Source organism: Anolis sagrei, chromosome 1, assembly GCF_037176765.1.
Source record: "Anolis sagrei isolate rAnoSag1 chromosome 1, rAnoSag1.mat, whole genome shotgun sequence".
Taxonomy (NCBI): Eukaryota; Metazoa; Chordata; class Lepidosauria; order Squamata; family Dactyloidae; genus Anolis; species Anolis sagrei.
Genome location: NC_090021.1, coordinates 46,351,506 through 46,369,211, shown reverse-complemented (window position 1 = coordinate 46,369,211; position 17,706 = coordinate 46,351,506). Strand labels below are relative to the sequence as shown.

At 40.0% G+C, this 17,706-nt stretch overlaps 1 protein-coding gene across 1 annotated transcript in view; it reads left to right on the top strand.

The window, feature by feature from the left end:
- Nucleotides 1-17,706, top strand: part of DNAH8 (dynein axonemal heavy chain 8) — a 158,103-nt gene that overhangs the window by 17,400 nt on the left and 122,997 nt on the right. Inside the window, exons 13-18 of the mRNA XM_060777916.2 lie at nt 7,559-7,694; nt 7,807-7,994; nt 10,008-10,088; nt 11,997-12,113; nt 12,531-12,647; nt 14,572-14,716. Of these exons, the coding sequence (XP_060633899.2) occupies nt 7,559-7,694; nt 7,807-7,994; nt 10,008-10,088; nt 11,997-12,113; nt 12,531-12,647; nt 14,572-14,716 (784 nt within the window). The remainder of the gene's footprint in view (nt 1-7,558; nt 7,695-7,806; nt 7,995-10,007; nt 10,089-11,996; nt 12,114-12,530; nt 12,648-14,571; nt 14,717-17,706) is intronic.

Genomic DNA, 17,706 nt, shown 5'->3' with positions numbered 1-17,706 from the left:
TCAGTAGAAAGATTAGATTATGAAAATGAAAGTTCATTTGATGAAATATCTAATCTCATTTAGAAATTTTGAGAGGAGTTTTTATCCATTTGGAAATGCTATGTTTTCCAAGGTGGTCAAATATGGCAGGTCTGAAGACCAGCATTCACCAAAAGGAGCCTTAGAAAAGTGGTTCTTCTGCGTGGTACTGTGAAATCCACACCTGTGGTATTTCCCTGCATCCACGCAGCTGACTCGGATCTTTCTTGAAAGCTTTTCCTAATTAGGGACTCCAGCCCCGCCCATCTACTCCTAATAAAGCCAGGCAGCGGGGCTTGGAGCCTTAATTCCTTTTGTCCGCGAAAGCAGCAACAACTCGGTGTTCTCTCCTAAAACAACTATTGGTTTGACTCAAGGACTCCAGTTTGACTACTCTAACAGACAGCAATTCCAACTTTTGTTCTGGGACCTTTGTTTATCCTATTTAGGCTAGTGGGAGGACAAACCCACTCCCTCCCTCTAAAAAAAAAAAATGCCGTGTCCTCTGAGGCGCAGGCTTTTTTGCCTTTGGCAATGGGCAGTAACTTACCTTCTTTTTCTTCTGTTCCCCTCGCTCAGAAAGCAGGAGGGAAGAAGATTTTTACCAGCCTACCACCCCTTCCAGACCCAGGAACTGGTAGAGCTTGTGGCAACAAACTGCCACTGTGGCTTTGTGCCAGTAACTTTGTTTTGGGTTGCAGCCACGCCTCTCAGCTGTCTCTGTTTTTTTAAGGACAGCTTGCTCTCACTGCCCGTGCTTTCTCTGCCCCATTTACCCCAGCAGGCAGTGGACGCTGCAACGATCCCTGCCATGCTTTTGCCCCCCTCAGGGGAGGGGAGGCTCAAGGCAGCCACGCCACCTGTGTGAGTGATGGCTAGCCAAGGCTTGCCTCCACGCCCATGGCATATAATGCCTTGGAGGGGCCTTTGGGTTGCAACAATTCCTGCCATGCTTTTGCCCCCCTCAGGGGAGGGGAGGCTCAAGGCAGCCACGCCACCTGTGTGAGTGATGGCTAGCCAAGGCTTTGCCTCCACGCCCATGGCATATAACGCCTTGGAGGGGCCTTTGGGTTGCAACAATTCCTGCCATGTTTTTGCCCCCCTCAGGGGAGGGGAGGCTCAAGGCAGCCACGCCACCTGTGTGAGTGATGGCTAGCCAAGGCTTTGCCTCCACGCCCATGGCATATAATGCCTTGGAGGGGCCTTCGGGTTGCAACAATTCCTGCCATGTTTTTGCCCCCCTCAGGGGAGGGGAGGCTCAAGGCAGCCACGCCACCTGTGTGAGTGATGGCTGCCAAGGCTTTGGGTCTAAGCCCATGTAATATAACTCCTTGGAGGGGCCTTCGGGCTACTATCCTCCCTCTGCGTCATGCTGGCTGGGAGCTTCAGTGACGGCTCAGAATGTAAGTACTGTGTCTTTGGACCCCATCTCCACTTGGCCCATGCCTCAACAGGTAGGTTGCTACTCTTTTGCATAGGCAAACTGCACCCTCCTTTCCTTTTCAAGGATTTGTAGTCCCTTCTTTTGGTTTTCAGGAGTTTATTAAAACTTTTTCCTAAGCTCATTCTGGTGCTTCCTTCAGCTGCAACCAGTCAATGAGTCTGATGTAGATTCTGACTCCTATGAGTAGCAGATTTCTCCTACTCTTGAGGAGGACTTTTCCATCCCAGCTTCCTTAGGGGATGTGTTACCTAATTTTTCCTCCTTGATTGCTTAGAGGATCTGCTTTTCTCAGTTGAGCAACAGCAGAAACAAGCTCCAAGTACAGTTCTCCCAGTTCTCCCAGCACTTCCATATTCGCTTAAGCTTGGAGAAAAACAAAGGGCAACTCCTGTATCTGTGTCTGGAATTTCTAAGTTTGTAACTGCACTTTACTGCATACGCACCTTTTCAGCAGAGTGGTTAGTTAAGCCTATTAAACTGAACTTTATTGTGGTCAAAGTTGTTTAATCCACTGTGATAAGAAGATCCACCCCACTGCTAGCCTATTTACTTGCATGATTCATTACCATGCTTGTCTGGCAGCCTCTCAGGTGCTCTTGTGGCATAGCTCAGCACCTTATTTGGATCTTCTTCCCCTACAACATCAACAGATCCCAAGGGCTTTCTGTCAGTAGTATCTCACCTTAGCTTCTCATCACAACGCTACGGCTAAGCACAGCACCGATACAGTACTAAGGTGTTTGCTGCTGTTGCAGCAGCCATCCACCAGCATGTGTAGATCCTCTACCCTCTCCAAAGTAGGCAGAGCAATGGCAGGATAACTGCCCATGGCAGAACATAGCCTGCTTCTAAGTTTGGCTTTTTACCACAATCTAGCCTAGATTGTGGTGGCCAGCCCCTCAGCTTAATTATCCAGGGGTGACAACAAACTAAAGGGAAGAAGTAGATCAGGGCCATTAGTTTTTTCGCATGCATTTTCTCTTCTTTCATAGCCTCCAACCCTTCAGCTCCAGTTTTTGGAGCTCCACCTCATCATTTTTAGATGCATGGCATTAGATCTCTTCTCACTCATGGGTGTTGGAGATTACAGAGCATGTTTATGCACTTGAATTTTTCAAACTGTCCCCAGTAGGGACTCTACGGGCCACTCCTCCTCCTGTGTTCTAGCAGGAGGTAATTACTTTGTTTCAAAAGGAGCAGTAGCTTCTTTACATCTTTCTATGTTTCCTTCTTTTTCCTTTTCCCCAGCTGTTTTTTGGTTTCCAATAAAGGCAGTGGGCTTTGGCCAGGTTTGGACCTTACAGGATTTTATGCATATATTGCATATTGCAAATTTCAGGTATTGTCATTACCAACCATCCTCCCTCTGTTATCCAGCAAGACATGGTTCAGTAGCATTGATTTGAAGGATGCCTTTTTTCATGTGGTATTAGACCACAAGACGGTAGATTTTTGTCACTTTTTACTAGCAGTCAGGTTTTTTCATTTCAAGTTCTTCATTCTGGTATCTCCACAGCTCTACAGGTGTTACTAAGGAGATGGCTGTATGCCGGCTCATCCCTGGGTGCACGGGGTAGTAGTTTATCCCTATATTTATGGCTGGTTGCTGGTGCACAGTCCTGTGAGTATCTACAGAGGAACATTCACTTTACTCTGTTTTTATAGCAGACACTTGGTCTTTTTATCAACAAGGTAAAATCTCTTCTTCAGCCTATCCAAACAACCAATTCATTGGGCCTGTATTGGACTCTTGGCATGCAAGGGCCTACTTGCTAGAAGACAGGTTTCTGAATCTGCATTCATTAGCTCTTTGAGTCTGGCAGACGCCATACATCCATGCCAAGGATGTCCAGTGCTTTTTGGGACACATGGCATTCACCACAGCTGCCACTCCTTTCTCCTGTTTGCACCTTCGGCCTCTCCAGAATTGGTTTCTTCGGGCACTTCATCCCATGCAGGATGAGCCCAATGAATGTGTCATTGTCCCTTTAGCCATCCACAGGTCTCTCAACTAGTGGACTCATCGCTCCAATGTCTGTGTGGGCGATGTTAGCAACCGACACTTCCCTCTCAGTGTGGTGAGCTCACCTCAAGGGTCACACCATCCATGGTCCTTAGGCGGCCATAGAGGGCATGGAGCACATCAACTATTTGGAGTTACTCGCAGTAGAAATGGCACTGCACCTTATCTGTCATTTGCTCATGGACAGTATTGTCTAGCTTACCACCACCACCACGATTGTGTTTTGCTTGCCCTCATCATCAGAATCTGGGACTGGTATACCATAACCATCAGTGCCATTCATCAAGAACTCTCTTGCTGGCTCCCTTAGTCAGACAGTTTATACTGACCACTAATGCTCCCTTCATCCTTCCCAGGCATGGGAACTCTTTGTCAGATGGCAAACTCCCCTTCTGGACTTGTTTGCCTCTCCCGCCAACATGAAGTGCCAATTCTTTGGAGCACGTCTTACCTCCACCAGACAGGCTGTTGGGAGATGCCTTCCTCCTGGATTGGACATCCACCCTCCTGTACATCTTTCCACTATTGCCAGTGCTGTCCAGCGTGGTCTCTCGTCTTCAAGCAGAGCAAGTAGATTGCATTCTCATCACACCATGGTGGCCCCGCCAGCCATGGTTTGTCATTCTGCTCCAACTTGCAGGCAGCTGTTACATTCAGTTGCCACTCAGACCAGACTTGCTGGCTATGGGCAACAGCCCAGTCCCGTACTCCCAGGTCACTCAGTTCCAGTTGATGGCGTGGCAGCTCCAGCCTCAGCCCTCTCTCAACCAGTAAAGGGCATTTTGGACCTTGCCCTGAGCCCTGCCACTAAACATTGTTACATTTGTAAGTGGTGTCATTTTTGCATTTTTTCACAAAAGCAAGGGGTTCAGCCTCTGTCTGCTTCCACTTCCCTCCTCCTGGATTTTTTGATCTCTCTGTCAGATTCAGGACTCTCATTATCATTCTTGAAGGTCAATCTGGCAAATATAGATTCGTTTAGAAGCGAGCATTCTCTTCCCTCTCCTTTATCCGATCCTCTTGTAAAGAGATTTCTGCAAGGCTTTACAAATTTCTGGCCCCAAGTAGGCCTGTGCCCCCCTCTTGGAGGTTGGAGATTGTTCTTTCCGCCCTTATGAAACCACCATTTGCGCCAATGGCCACTTCTGACATGTTCCATCTATCATGGAAAACGGCATTTTTAGTGCCTATTACTTTTGCTTGTCGCACTAGCGAGCTTATGGCTCTTGAGTCGATAGTCCTTACCTGAAATTTCATAAGGATGTCATGCTGGGCACAGACATTTCCTTCTTCCCTAAGGCAGCATCATAGTTTCATATGTCTCAGGACATTGTCCTTCCAACCTTATTTCCAAATCCTTCTACTCCCCTGGAGCAGTCTTTGCACCTTCTTGATGTGCGGAGGGCTCTTGCTTTTTATGTCCACCGCACAGCTCCATTACGGAAGTCCCTACGACTTTTTGTTAAGTACCGTAGGGATACTGTGGGCCTTCCTGTTTCTACCCAGAGGTGGCGACCTGGATAGTTGCAGCTATCCGGCTAGTTTGCGAAATGGCAGGACTGGACTTACCTGTTCAGATCCATGCTCATTCCACTAGAGCATTGGCACCCTCCATGGTTTTTTTTTGCACAGTGTGCCTCTGCATGATATCTGTCGAGTGGCCATATGGTCAACACCGCATACTTTTGTCTCCCATTATAAATTGGATTTAGCTGCCAAGAAGGAGACGGCTTTTGGGAGAGCGGTACTTTTTTCTGCACTAGCATGACACCCGCCATCCGTGGGACTGCTCGCTAGTCTACCACAGGTGTGGATTTCACAGTACCACGCAGAAGAAAGTAAGGTTGCTTACCTGTAATCATGTTTCTTCTAGTGGTAACTGTGAAATTCACACAACCCGCCCATCCTCCCCACATTTTGTCATGCCTTTTATCTCCGACTGTCTTTCGCGGTACGGAATTAAGGCTCCAAGCCCCGCTGCCTGGCTTTATTAGGAGTAGATGGGCGGGGCTGGAGTCCCTAATTAGGAAAAGCTTTCAAGAAAGATCCGAGTCAGCTGCGTGGACGCAGGGAAATACCACAGGTGTGAATTTCACAGTTACCACTAGAAGAAACATAATTACAGGTAAGCAACCTTACTTTCTTTGTTGTTGTTGTTGTTGTTGTTGTTGGCCAAATAAAGGCAGTCGGAGGACTGAATGAAAATTTTTTGCCCATTGCTCCTAATTTTTGTCCGCTCTGTGCTACAGATCCAGGCCATTCTTCATCTTATTTGCCAATAATAATATCTTTCAGCAAAACATTGCAGTCCAGCCTTACCTCTTCTAACCATATGTGTTTTTCATTTGGGAAGTACAGCAGTGTCTGCAATATTGATTAGGATCCTGGTTGGTAATGGAATATTTAAACCTCCTGTTGCTCTCTATGACATTGAAAATTACCCCCTGTGCTTGGTAATGCACATTTTAAAACCAGCAAAGAGTGTGGCATGCTGTGTTTTAAATATCACATGTAGTTATGTCTAATTTTGGGGCAGGGAATCACCAAAGTATGGAGAAATTAACTACTATTTTATCTGGAGATGGCCTTGTTTTACTTATAGTCTAATGTGCACTCAACCTCCTGAGTTAGACATTGTCTATAAAATTGTTGTATGATATTTTGTTGGTGTGTTAAAATAATACATAAAAATAGTGTTACGGCCTTGTCACACAGCCACTGGAAGTACTCTAGTTCATATAGTGGTGTGGAGAATCTGGTGCCCCATGCCCCGCATTGCCCAACTCCAGCTGAGGGCAATCAGATCGGGGGAAGTGCGTGTGCATGTGGTGTGCACGGCTTCCCTCCATGCATTTCAATGGCAACATGGGAAGCCTCCTGGGTTGACCTGGTGGCTGCATGTGCCAGCTCCACCCTCCTTCACCCATGGAGCCATGCTGGCACCATGTGATGGAAGCTAGCCAGCTCGATGGGTGTCTGGGGCTAAATTGGTGCATACTGCCGAATTTAGCTCCATGTGAAGAGGTCATTAAGCTGGTTTGGGCTTAGACTATTTGAGAACCCACATCCTGTTTTACAATCCCATTCAGCCACAGTGATCATCTGAGGGAGCCCTCCTCTTGATCCCACCCGTGTCCCAACCATGGCTGCTGGGCACGAGAGAGAGAGCCTTCTCTGTGGTTGCTCCAGCTCTCTGAAACTCCCTCCCTATTGAAGTTGGAACAGCCCCTTCCCTCCACACCTTTTAAAAAAATCTTAAAACTCATCTATGCTCCATAACCTATGGAGGAGCAAATGAATATTGAAAAAAAAAAACCCCTCCTGACTGCTTTCTTACTAAGGGATAACACACTGTAGGGCCGCTTCATACCTATATGTTATATCTCTAGATTCCATCTGAACAGTACTTGATTATTGCACTTCAGGAGGCCCAAACATCACCTCTCTCATGGTGCTTATTTTATATGCGCTTTTAATTGTGATCTGTATTTTATTGTTTTATTGTATTATGTTTTATGTATATTTGCTTTTGTTTTATGATTGTATACAGCATCTAATATTAGCCTTTTGTATGTGTAAACAACACCCTGAGTCCCTTTGGGGATAGAGGGCAGTTAGAAATAAATCATCATCATCATCATCAGTCCAAGTTTGACCTATACATGTTTTTAAGATTTCATTAGCTTTCCCTACAGCATTTCCTACTGCTACAGAGATAAACTTCTGTCTGTTTTAAAAGTGTCCTGTCTATGCAGGAGTGAGAATTGCTAGAGAGAAAACAATACAATAAATAAAATCCCAGCTGCCTATACCTTCCTCCTTTGTATAATTATTTGACTTTGGATCTGGACATATAAAAGCTGAATTATGATGCTGTTTGCAATTATCCTGAAGAGGCAATGATGTGTTTTATTAGCATATTTGTAATGTAATCTTGAAAGTCATATTCTGCAAGGACTTGTAATAGATAGGGAAATACAAATATATTATGTATTGAACTGTTTATAAATAAAGATAGGCAGCATTCAATTCATTTTAATTTGTACAACTTTAATATTAAATATTTTCCTTAGAAAAATTCCGATATCTTGGCAAGTACCGAGGGCAAAGCAGTTGTTCGATTATACAATAAAATCTCCTATGTATTGGTAGAGTTTGAGGTACTCTATCACTCAGCTTGGATGAAAGAAATCTCACAGTTACAGTACAGTAAGTAGTTTAATCCACTCTAAATTTCACTAAATATTATCACTGAATTGACTTCTTCACTCTGAGTACCATTTTGGAATAATGGCATAACATATTTTTTGTTTACTTGCAGCATTGCAAGTTACACTTTTGGTACGGCATCCTGAAACGGGAAAGCTCTTAGTTAATTTTGACCCCAAAATTTTAGAGATTGTTCGAGAGACGAAATGTATGATAAAAATGGGATTAGAAGTGCCTGAACAGGCAAAGAGGATAGTCAAGATTGAAAGTCAGGTTAAATCGAACAAATTATGCTTGGAGGTAAGTAATGATTATCATTGAATTTAAAATTGCTCTATGTTTATTGTTTGCTTATCATGTCAGCATGTTTTTGGTTTATGAGATATCTAAATTTTATCCTGTAGTCATGCCAAAATATCTTCAACATGGTGGTAAATTGTAGGGGTGATAAGGAAATATGATGTATATGCTCGGTTTTATCAGTTTTATCATATCTTATCATATTTATTTACTGTATTGTTATAAGTGTCTTATTTTAACTTACTACATAGAGTGCAATCAAATCTTATAAAACCTTGTTATTTGGTTTGGTATTGTGATATGGCCTATGGCAGCATTTCGCAACCTGGGGGTTGGGACCCCTGGGGGGGGGGTCGCGATGGGGTATCAGAGGGATCGCCAAAGACCATCAGAAAACACAGTATTTTCTGTTGGTCATGGAGGTTCTTTGTGGGAAGTTTGGCCCAATTCTATCGTTGGTGGAGTTCAGAATGCTTGTTGATTGTAGGTAAACTATAAATCCCAGCAACTACAACTCCCAAATGACAAAAATCAACCCCCTCACCCAACCCCACCAGTATTCAAATTTGGATGTATCGGGTATTTGTGCCAAATTTGCTCCAGTGAATGAAAATACATCCTGCATATCAGATATTTACATTCCGATTTATAGCAGTAGCAAAATTACAGTTATGAAGAAAATAATTTTATGGTTGGGGATCACCACAACATAAGGAATTGTATTAAGGGGTCGTGGCATTAGGAAGGTTGAGAAATAATAATAATGTTATTGATTAGCCTAAGGACTAATCAATAACATTATTATTTATTATTATCTTCAACATGGTTTATTTATTATTTACCATGTCAAAAGCAAACTGAGAATATAGTTATAATGTATAGAAAAACCACAAACAAAGCTAAAAACTTGGCATTATACTAAACATAGCAATGGCAGAGAAAGGGAACTACTTTTCTGTGTGATGTGCAACTTGATCTAGTCTCTCATAGAATAAGAAAAATATCATCTTCAGGCTTTTCTAATACTGGCTAAACTACATATTCTATGAAAAATCCTTCTCTCTTATTTAGTGTATATCAAGTGTTAGCTTTTTGATTCTGAGAGTATTCAAATCAGTGAGGCTAAACTGTCTTCATAAATAGAATAATTTGATAGTGTATAAAGCCACAACAGTACATAGTCTGCTCTCACGGTGTGCTTTCAAACAGTATTAACATAAAAATGTACTAGCTGGGGCATTAGGAGATTATTTTTTTTCGTGTCAGGAGCGACTTGAGAAACTGCAAGGAGATGGAGGGAGGAATATAATAACAGTAACTTTAAGACAAACTGGCTTTTTGTTGTAACCTGAGCTTTGAAAGATATAAATGCATTATCTGCTTTGAACAAATTGAGATATAATCCAGTTCAAAGCAGATAATCTGGATTTTACATGGCAGTGTAGGAGGGGCCTTAATTGCAGTACAAAGTGATAGCCAGGACTCAAGATATAAAGCATATTTATGCCACTGTGGGAGTGGAATAGTTTATAATAGAGCCCAGAAATGCTGTATCCATCCACATTACATAATATATCAGTTTGACATCATATTAATTACCATTGCTCAATGCTATTTGTAATTTTGTGAAATACGTACTCTTTTCTGACTGATGGCACTGGTGCTACAGCAAACTACAAATCCCAAGATTCCATAGGATGGGGATATGGCAGTTAAACTGGTGTCGAAACTACTATATTCTGCAGAGCGGATGGGAGAAAAGAAGCAAATCATGACCTTTGCCCTACATTTTCAATTGGTTACGTCAGGTGATACAAATCTATCAGAACTTTACAGTGCTCAGTTAAGCTTGATGTGCAAAAGCAAAAAAAAGTACTTGCCAAAAGTGAGTTTCCTTGTGTCAAAACCATCTCTGAAAAGATTCTTTTTGCTCCATGTGCAGTAGTGAGGACTCTTGTATTTTAGTTTCTGTTAACATTCATTACTATATTTCATCTGCATTTTAAATCACAGAATATTCTACATTGCTATGAAAATTTGTGTCAAGAAGTACCAACAGTGTTTGTCAATTTGATGGCACCAAAAATGAAAAAGGTGGGTTGTGATAAATGCATCTTATTTCAAATGGCAACTTGGGAGATTTTTTTAAAAAAAATGTGAGTTATTTCTTATAATGCATTATAATCTCTATGCTGTTCAAATTTTGAATATCTCAATGAGATAGTAAGAGCACAAGACCCAACAATATGTTGCACAGTTGTGACTTACACTACGTAAAAAATATAACAAAAACACATGTATTTCAGATGTTTTGTGGATTATATTTGTAATGTATGGCAAAGGCCTTATGCTTTCTAGGAGTTTTCCATTTATAGTAGCTATTGAGAGTATCTCCATTAATATCTTTAATATAGTATTATGACATCCCGAGAAAGTATCCCATGTGTAATAACCAAATAAGGTCTGCCTACAAGGTTCTAAGCAATGTCTTACGTCTGTAGCCTTCACATTTATAGTCATATGATTGTTTGGAATCCGCCCTGAGTCTCTCTGGGGAGATAGAGTGGAATTTAAATCATTATTATTGTTGTTGTTGTTGTTGTTGACACAAAAGCACAGTATGTCAAAGCAAACGAGATCTATATGCTGGATTTTGTATCACAGAATCACAAGTTGAACACTTCCCAAGCGTCTAGGACTGTGTGATGTATTTTCAAATGATGCGCACAGATCCAAGTAAGGTTGCCTTTTGTAATTGACAGATAGTGATTTTATTTATGTTTATTGATTCCAAATGCCGGCTGAAATCTTTTGGCATGGCACCCAGTGTGCCGATGACCACTGGGACCACCTGTACTGGTTTATGCCAGAGCCTTTGCAGTTCAATTTTGAGGTCTTGATAGCGGCTGAGTTTTTCCTGTTGTTTTTCCTCAATGCGACTGTCACCTGGTATGGTGACATCAATAATCCAGACTTTTTTCTTTTCCACATGATGTCTGACGTGTTGTGTTCCAAAACTTTGTCAGTGTGGATTTGAAAGTCCCACAGTATTTTTGCATGTTCATTTTCCATGACCTTTGCGGGTTTATGATTCCCATTCTGGCAGGTGGTACTTGTGACATAAGTTCCAGTGAATCATTTGAGCCACAGAGTTGTGTCTTTGTAGTCCGTCTGTGCAATTTTCTTGCAACAACTGAGGATATGGTCTGTGGTTTCATCAGCTTCCTTGCACAGTCTGCATTTTGGGTCATCAGCTGATGATGATGATGATGATGATTATTATTATTATTATTATTATATCAGCAACCACATGAGATTCTACAGAGTAACCTCAACTTCTCACGGGAAAAAAAATGTGTATTAAAATTTTTGAACTAGTATACAGGATTAGCACAACCCATAGTCATTCAGCCATAGCTCAACTACAGCATAAAGTATAAAGTTGTATAAAGTTGGGTTTTATATCAAAGCTAAGAGTTTGTTTATGTAAATATGTTTCCCACAGCATTTATCATATCACTCTGTTGCTAGGGTGTTCACATCTTATAAATATTTTCAGAAATAGCATCACTAAGTCAGAATCAGCAGCATCCATTCCATCTGCTTGCTGGCCTGAGAAAATTCCCTTCCAGAATAGTGCAGGCAGATTTATTTGATAACCAGACTCAATAAGAAAAGTCACTCTAATCCCTATTTCTGACTATCCTTCTGTATAAAATTTAAAAATAAGAATAAATATAGAATTTTAGGAGAAACTATTCCCTGCAGATATCCATGGATGACTCCAGATGACTCCAAAAGTAAAAAAGGTCAGAGAAGAATATTCCTTGAAATGACAAATGTTTATAAATGTATTTACTTTACCACCAGGTATATTCCATAAGGAGATGCTAAAATAAGCGAGATACTAAGCCTAAATAAAAGGAAAGCCATTTAATTGTCATGGTTGGCCATTGTCACAATAAATGTTTGTTTGTTTCTGTCCTTGCCCACTTTCATCAGGTGGAATCTGTGCTCCGGCAAGGGCTTACAATTCTGACGTGGTCGTCTCTGACTTTGCCTAGCTTCTTTCAAGAAGTTGATGAAGTTATGAAAATGTTTAATCAACTGTTGAAAAAGGTAAACGCATTTCCAGTTCATGTTCAGAAGATGGTAGGGTTATTTATTATAGTTTACATCAGTGGTTCCCAACCTTTGAGGATTTCTGGGTGTTGAAGTCCAAAACACCTGGAGGCCCAAAGGTTGGGAACCACTATGGATAAAAATAGATAAGGATCTTACATTGTTAGACAAGGCGGGCAGCTTCTCGATGTTGGGAGCAGACTCAATCATTTTACAAACATAAATCTTATATTTTTACCCATCACTGTCTAATCTGAAATGTAGGGTGGTGGGCTTCAAAATTCCAATAACATCCTTCAAGTCCACCAGTAGATTCATACAATACATACAATAGATAGAATTTCCTGAATGACACTGCTTTGTAAGTCTGGGAAGAACACAACATGTGATTAATTATAATTTTATTTTTTATAGATTAATGATTTATGTGAAATGCAGATTGATTTAACAATGAAAGATATTGCAAATACTCTTTTGCTTGTGCTGCCTGATAATCCAATGAAAGTTGAGGATCTGTTGGCACGCAATGAGGTAAATCCAATTTTGAAATATTTTTGAGTGGAGGTATACTATTTTTATGAACACCCATGCCCATTTGTTACATTATGAAAAATATGTCTGCTTACCTATCTTTCCACATTCCAATTAGAATATAACAAATATTTAAATAAAGCCATTTGAATTTATTTTCAAGATAAATAATTCTGAATTAATTTTAATACTTCACTATTAGATGGGATATGAATTAATTTTAATATTTCACTATTAGATGGTATATGATGTACAACTTTTAGTATTTATGCTTTACCTCAAATCTGTACAGTTCAACCTAATGCATTTCTTTTAGAGAGCTGGCTGCTGATATTGATCAGTGCTATTAAAAATCAGCCATAAGACAGGGTGTTGTGAGAGTTCCTAGAATTATTTAAAATCTCAGTGCTCTGACTTGTAATCTAGGGACCCTTCCAAACAGCTGTATAAAATCCCACATTATCTGCTTTGAACTGGGTTATATGGCAGGAATCTGGAACTGTCCAAAACAGGAAGAATTAGTCAGAAGCTGTGGAAGCCCATCTACACTGACCACCTAATGTAGAGAGTAGTTTCAGTGTGCAGATGATTATACAGGAACTAGTTCATTCAAGCTGCATTGTAGTCTTCAACTGTTCTGCAGGCCAGGAAATGCCGACACCAGACATTATGTTTCAGTGGAAGCTGTAGCCTGATTCTTAATTACTGGTGTGCTGTGTCAAAAATCAGTATTTTTCACATCACTTAAGTGAACCAACAGATCATTCTGGTTCAAGCCTGAGCTCAATATTTATCTAAGTTTATTTATTTATTTATTTATTTATTTATTTATTTCAAACATTTGTACCCCATCCTTCTCCAACACATACAAGCAACATAGTGTAACACAGATAAACATTAGTTTAAAACAATAGGTTAGAAAATATCCATCTAAAAATATTATTTACAACAATATAGCCATATCCATGTCCAATTCAACATCCAGAGTCCCAGTCCAACCCCTGTCCATTATCCGTTCTCATGAAGCTTTGCAAATTGCTGTTAAGCCTGCTACCTGAATGCTTGGTTCCAGAACCATGACTTGAGCTTTTTCCTAAAGGAAAGGCAAGATGGAGCCGACCTAATTTCCCTGTAGGTAAGGTTGCATCTACACCATAGCATTAATGCAGTCTGATACTACTTTAACTGTCATGGTTCAGTGCTATGAAATAATGGAAACTGTAATTTCATAAGGTCTTCTCTGCTAAAGCGAGCACTCCACTGAGACATTGTAATAAAAATGGTGTCAAACATCATTAATTGCATAGTGTAGATAGAATTCGCCAAAAATGTCTTTGCATGTTTCTTAAAACTAATTCCACTTAAATATCTTTTTTCTCCAATTGAAAGTATTTCATATTCCAAATAATAAAAAGAAGAATACAAATTATTGCTTTTCTAGCCTCAAGTTCATTCTGTTAATTCAGAATTACAGCACTGCAGTATCTAAAACTTTTGTTCTCTATATTTATTATTATTATTGCCATGTCAGGAGCGACTTGAGAAACTGCAAGTCACTTCTGGTGCAAGAGAATTGGCCGTTTGCAAGGACGTTGCCCAGGTGACGCCCAGATGATTTGATGTTTTTATCATCCTTGTGGGAGGCTTCTCTCATGTCCCCGCATGAGGAGCTGGAGCTGATAGAGGGAGCTCAGCCGCCTCTCCCTGGATTCGAACCTGCGACCTGTCAGTCTTCAGTCCTGCCGGCACAGGGGTTTAACCCACTGCGCCACCGCGGGCTCTATATTTATAAATAACAAATAAAATTATTCCTATAAAATGCTGCTAATAAACAAACAAATAAACAATACAACTTTGTTCAAACATTTTCATTTACTTTCCATACTGAAATATATTAAACATTCTCATTGAATGCCATGAACAGACCTCCACCAAGGAATGGGCTGAAATATTAAACAACAAAAGCCGACACGTTGAAGATGCTGTACAGGAACTGATATCTATATTTGAACATATTTATGAAGTTAAGCGTATTAAAAAATCACTTGTAAGAAAAAGTCCAACACAAGGTACTTATTTATTTGTATCTCCATAATGAAAAAATATTTATGAAGTTATACAGGAAGTAAGTACGATTTCTTATAGTATTTATATTATTTTTCTTTCACATCTGTTTAGTTTTTGTGGTGTGTGCATGATTAGTTTGTGCTGATAGCCTACATAGAAACTGGTTCACACTGGATATGGGGACTCAGCAATTTTGCATGGCACTTTTCTTATTAGTATGACTGACATGAGTTCTCATCAGTCTGCCGTATCCTTGCTATGCCTCTAAACATCAGAGATGTTCCTGGTTTTGCTCCACATGATGTTGCCAAGAATCAGAGTTTAGCCAAGACAGCTGGTAAACACATACCCCTGACATAGCATATCCTGCATTTGAACTTTATCTTAGTTTCCAAAAGCAGCTTAGCAATGGCCAGGGATACTTGTTCCAGAGAAAACACTCCAGTGCTCACAACATGCTTGGACTCCATGGAGATATTTACATATTTTTCTGGATTCTAGGTTGAATAATGATTTGAAGTGGGAGTTAATTTAGAAATGTTAGATGACTGAAAATTCTTTGTGGAAGCAGTATCAATTATACTAGTAAGATTAGCATCTAATTAAACCCTTATAAGCATTATATTTGATATCTGTTCATAATGTTCACCTTCACTAATAGACTGAATGAGCTGGAGCATTAAGGAAATTGCATTTCCCTTTCTGTTCAGGTGGGAGATAGTTAAGTATTCCTTGTTGTGCAACTTCAAAGTTAAGAAAGCTTGTAGAAAAGTGCCTGTTGTACTAGTTATTGGCTATTAGGTAGCAATTACTTCAATTTATAGAGACATGCAGGGGTAATTTTCAACAGTAAGCAAACAGTATTTTGCCCCCCCCCCCCCCCAATCACTGATATATATTTTCTGTTCATCGTGGGAGTTCTGTGTGCCATATTTGGTTCAATTCCATCATTGGTGGAGTTCAGAATGCTCTTTGATTGTAGGTAAACTATACATCCTAGTAACTACAACTCGCATATGTCAAGGTCTATTTTCCCCCAAGAATGCCTCAAGAGCGCCCCTGGGCAAAATCAACTATACTGCAAATGCTTACTTTGCGTAATGGGTTGAGCCGCCCCTGGAGACATGGGAACAGATCATAGTGAACACGGGAATTGTGCCTATTTTATACGTAGAGGTTAACATGTAAGTCTTAATTCTGTTATTGGTCCCAAAAGGAGAAAGTCCACTAATTCAGTGGGAACTTGGTAAGATTCACATAATTCCATTGATTAAAATGGGTCAACTGATTTTGGAATTAATGTAGCTATCATTTTCTGATTTTCCTGTAAGTATAGTAAAAGAAGGTAAATGGAGCCCCTGGTGGTGCAGTGGGTTAAACTCCTGAGCTGAACAAAGGTTGGCAGTTCAAATCTTGGGGTAGAGTGAGCTCCCACTGTTAGCCCCAGTTTCTGCCAACCTAGCAGTTCAAAAACATGCAGATGTGAGTAGATCAATAAGTACTGCTTCGGTGGGAAAGTAACAGTGCTCCATGCAGTCATGTCGGCCACATGACTTTGGAGGCGTCTACGGCCAAGACCTTCTCTTTGGCTTAGAAATGGAGATAAGCACCACCCCCCAGAGTTGGACATGAGTAGACTTAATGCCAAGGGAAAATTGTATCTTTTATGGTAAAATAGCACATCCCAGATGGACAGACTCAATCAGGGAAGCAACAGCCTAGAACCTGCAAGACTTGGGCTGATGAGGATCGTATGACATCAAGATCTCATTCATTGGGTCAAAGTCAACTTGAAGGCTGATAATAATGAGTCAGTTGAAATGATTATTTTGTTTAATAATACTGCAAAATGTATACTTCCACATAATAGCTTGGCAGTTACTCATCCTGTCTTACTGTATTAAAGAATTCCAATAATCAAATAAGCATTCAGTTCCTTTAGTATTCCCTAAGAATAAGGACTGATTAATCTTCTGTTATGTAATGTCTGCGAGTAAAAGCAGATCATAAACAGTAATTAATTGCAGTGTTAACCAATCCCAAGTCATAGGTACAGTTTTTAAAGCATCTTTCTACCATCACATTTTGTAAAAGCAACTACAATAGATACTATTTTCCTTCCATGTTAAATGATCTCAGTTTTTAAACTTCTGGATTGTGTTGTAAAAGACAGGCAGCTTAGGTTAATATTTAAAATGCATACACATTAAAATCACACACACACATGTATGTATATCTCCATAAGAAATAATAAGGGCATGGACATAGCATTGAGCTGTTTCTTATATACTTCTTTACTTCTTTTAGCTATACCTAAGAAAATGCAAATTATTTTCTAAAATGTTCTTGAAATACTGCTTTTAACATACTATATTGTCTTATTCTGATTCTAAAGAACAAGTTGTTTAAAGATATCAAAAAAGTAAAAGCACAGAATTTCAAAATTTGCCAGGAAGAATATTTAAGTTGTATTCATTTTACATTCATGTTCTGAGAATCTAAAAAGACTCTGGGAAAACAGCATCCCCAGAATAAACTCTTTGTATATTTACTATACAGTTAAGAGCAGTACAGTAAAAAAAAATCTAATTCTAATTTATTTAGAACTGAACTATCAGAATGAAAAAAAGGACTAAATTAATCTGGACACAATGTGGATAGTGAATTCTGAGTATCTGTCCCCTTCATGTAGTAACAATAGCGATAATGTTGATTAACCATACAGCAATAGAAGCACCTTTTATTTACAGGCAATTTTTTCTATTCCAGCTACAAATTCACAGGATAAAATTGAACCAAATGGCAAAAATTGTGGGTGGGATGTGGGACAACCAAAACAACTTACTTAGCAGGACATTGTCTTATTTCAACTAAAGTCCTTCTGGTACACAGAGGTAAATAAAATGGTTAATATCTGGGATGAATGCATTATGTGAAAAAGCTCAATCTATATGACCTGTAAATCTCTGTTATATGATATGCTGGTTCCATG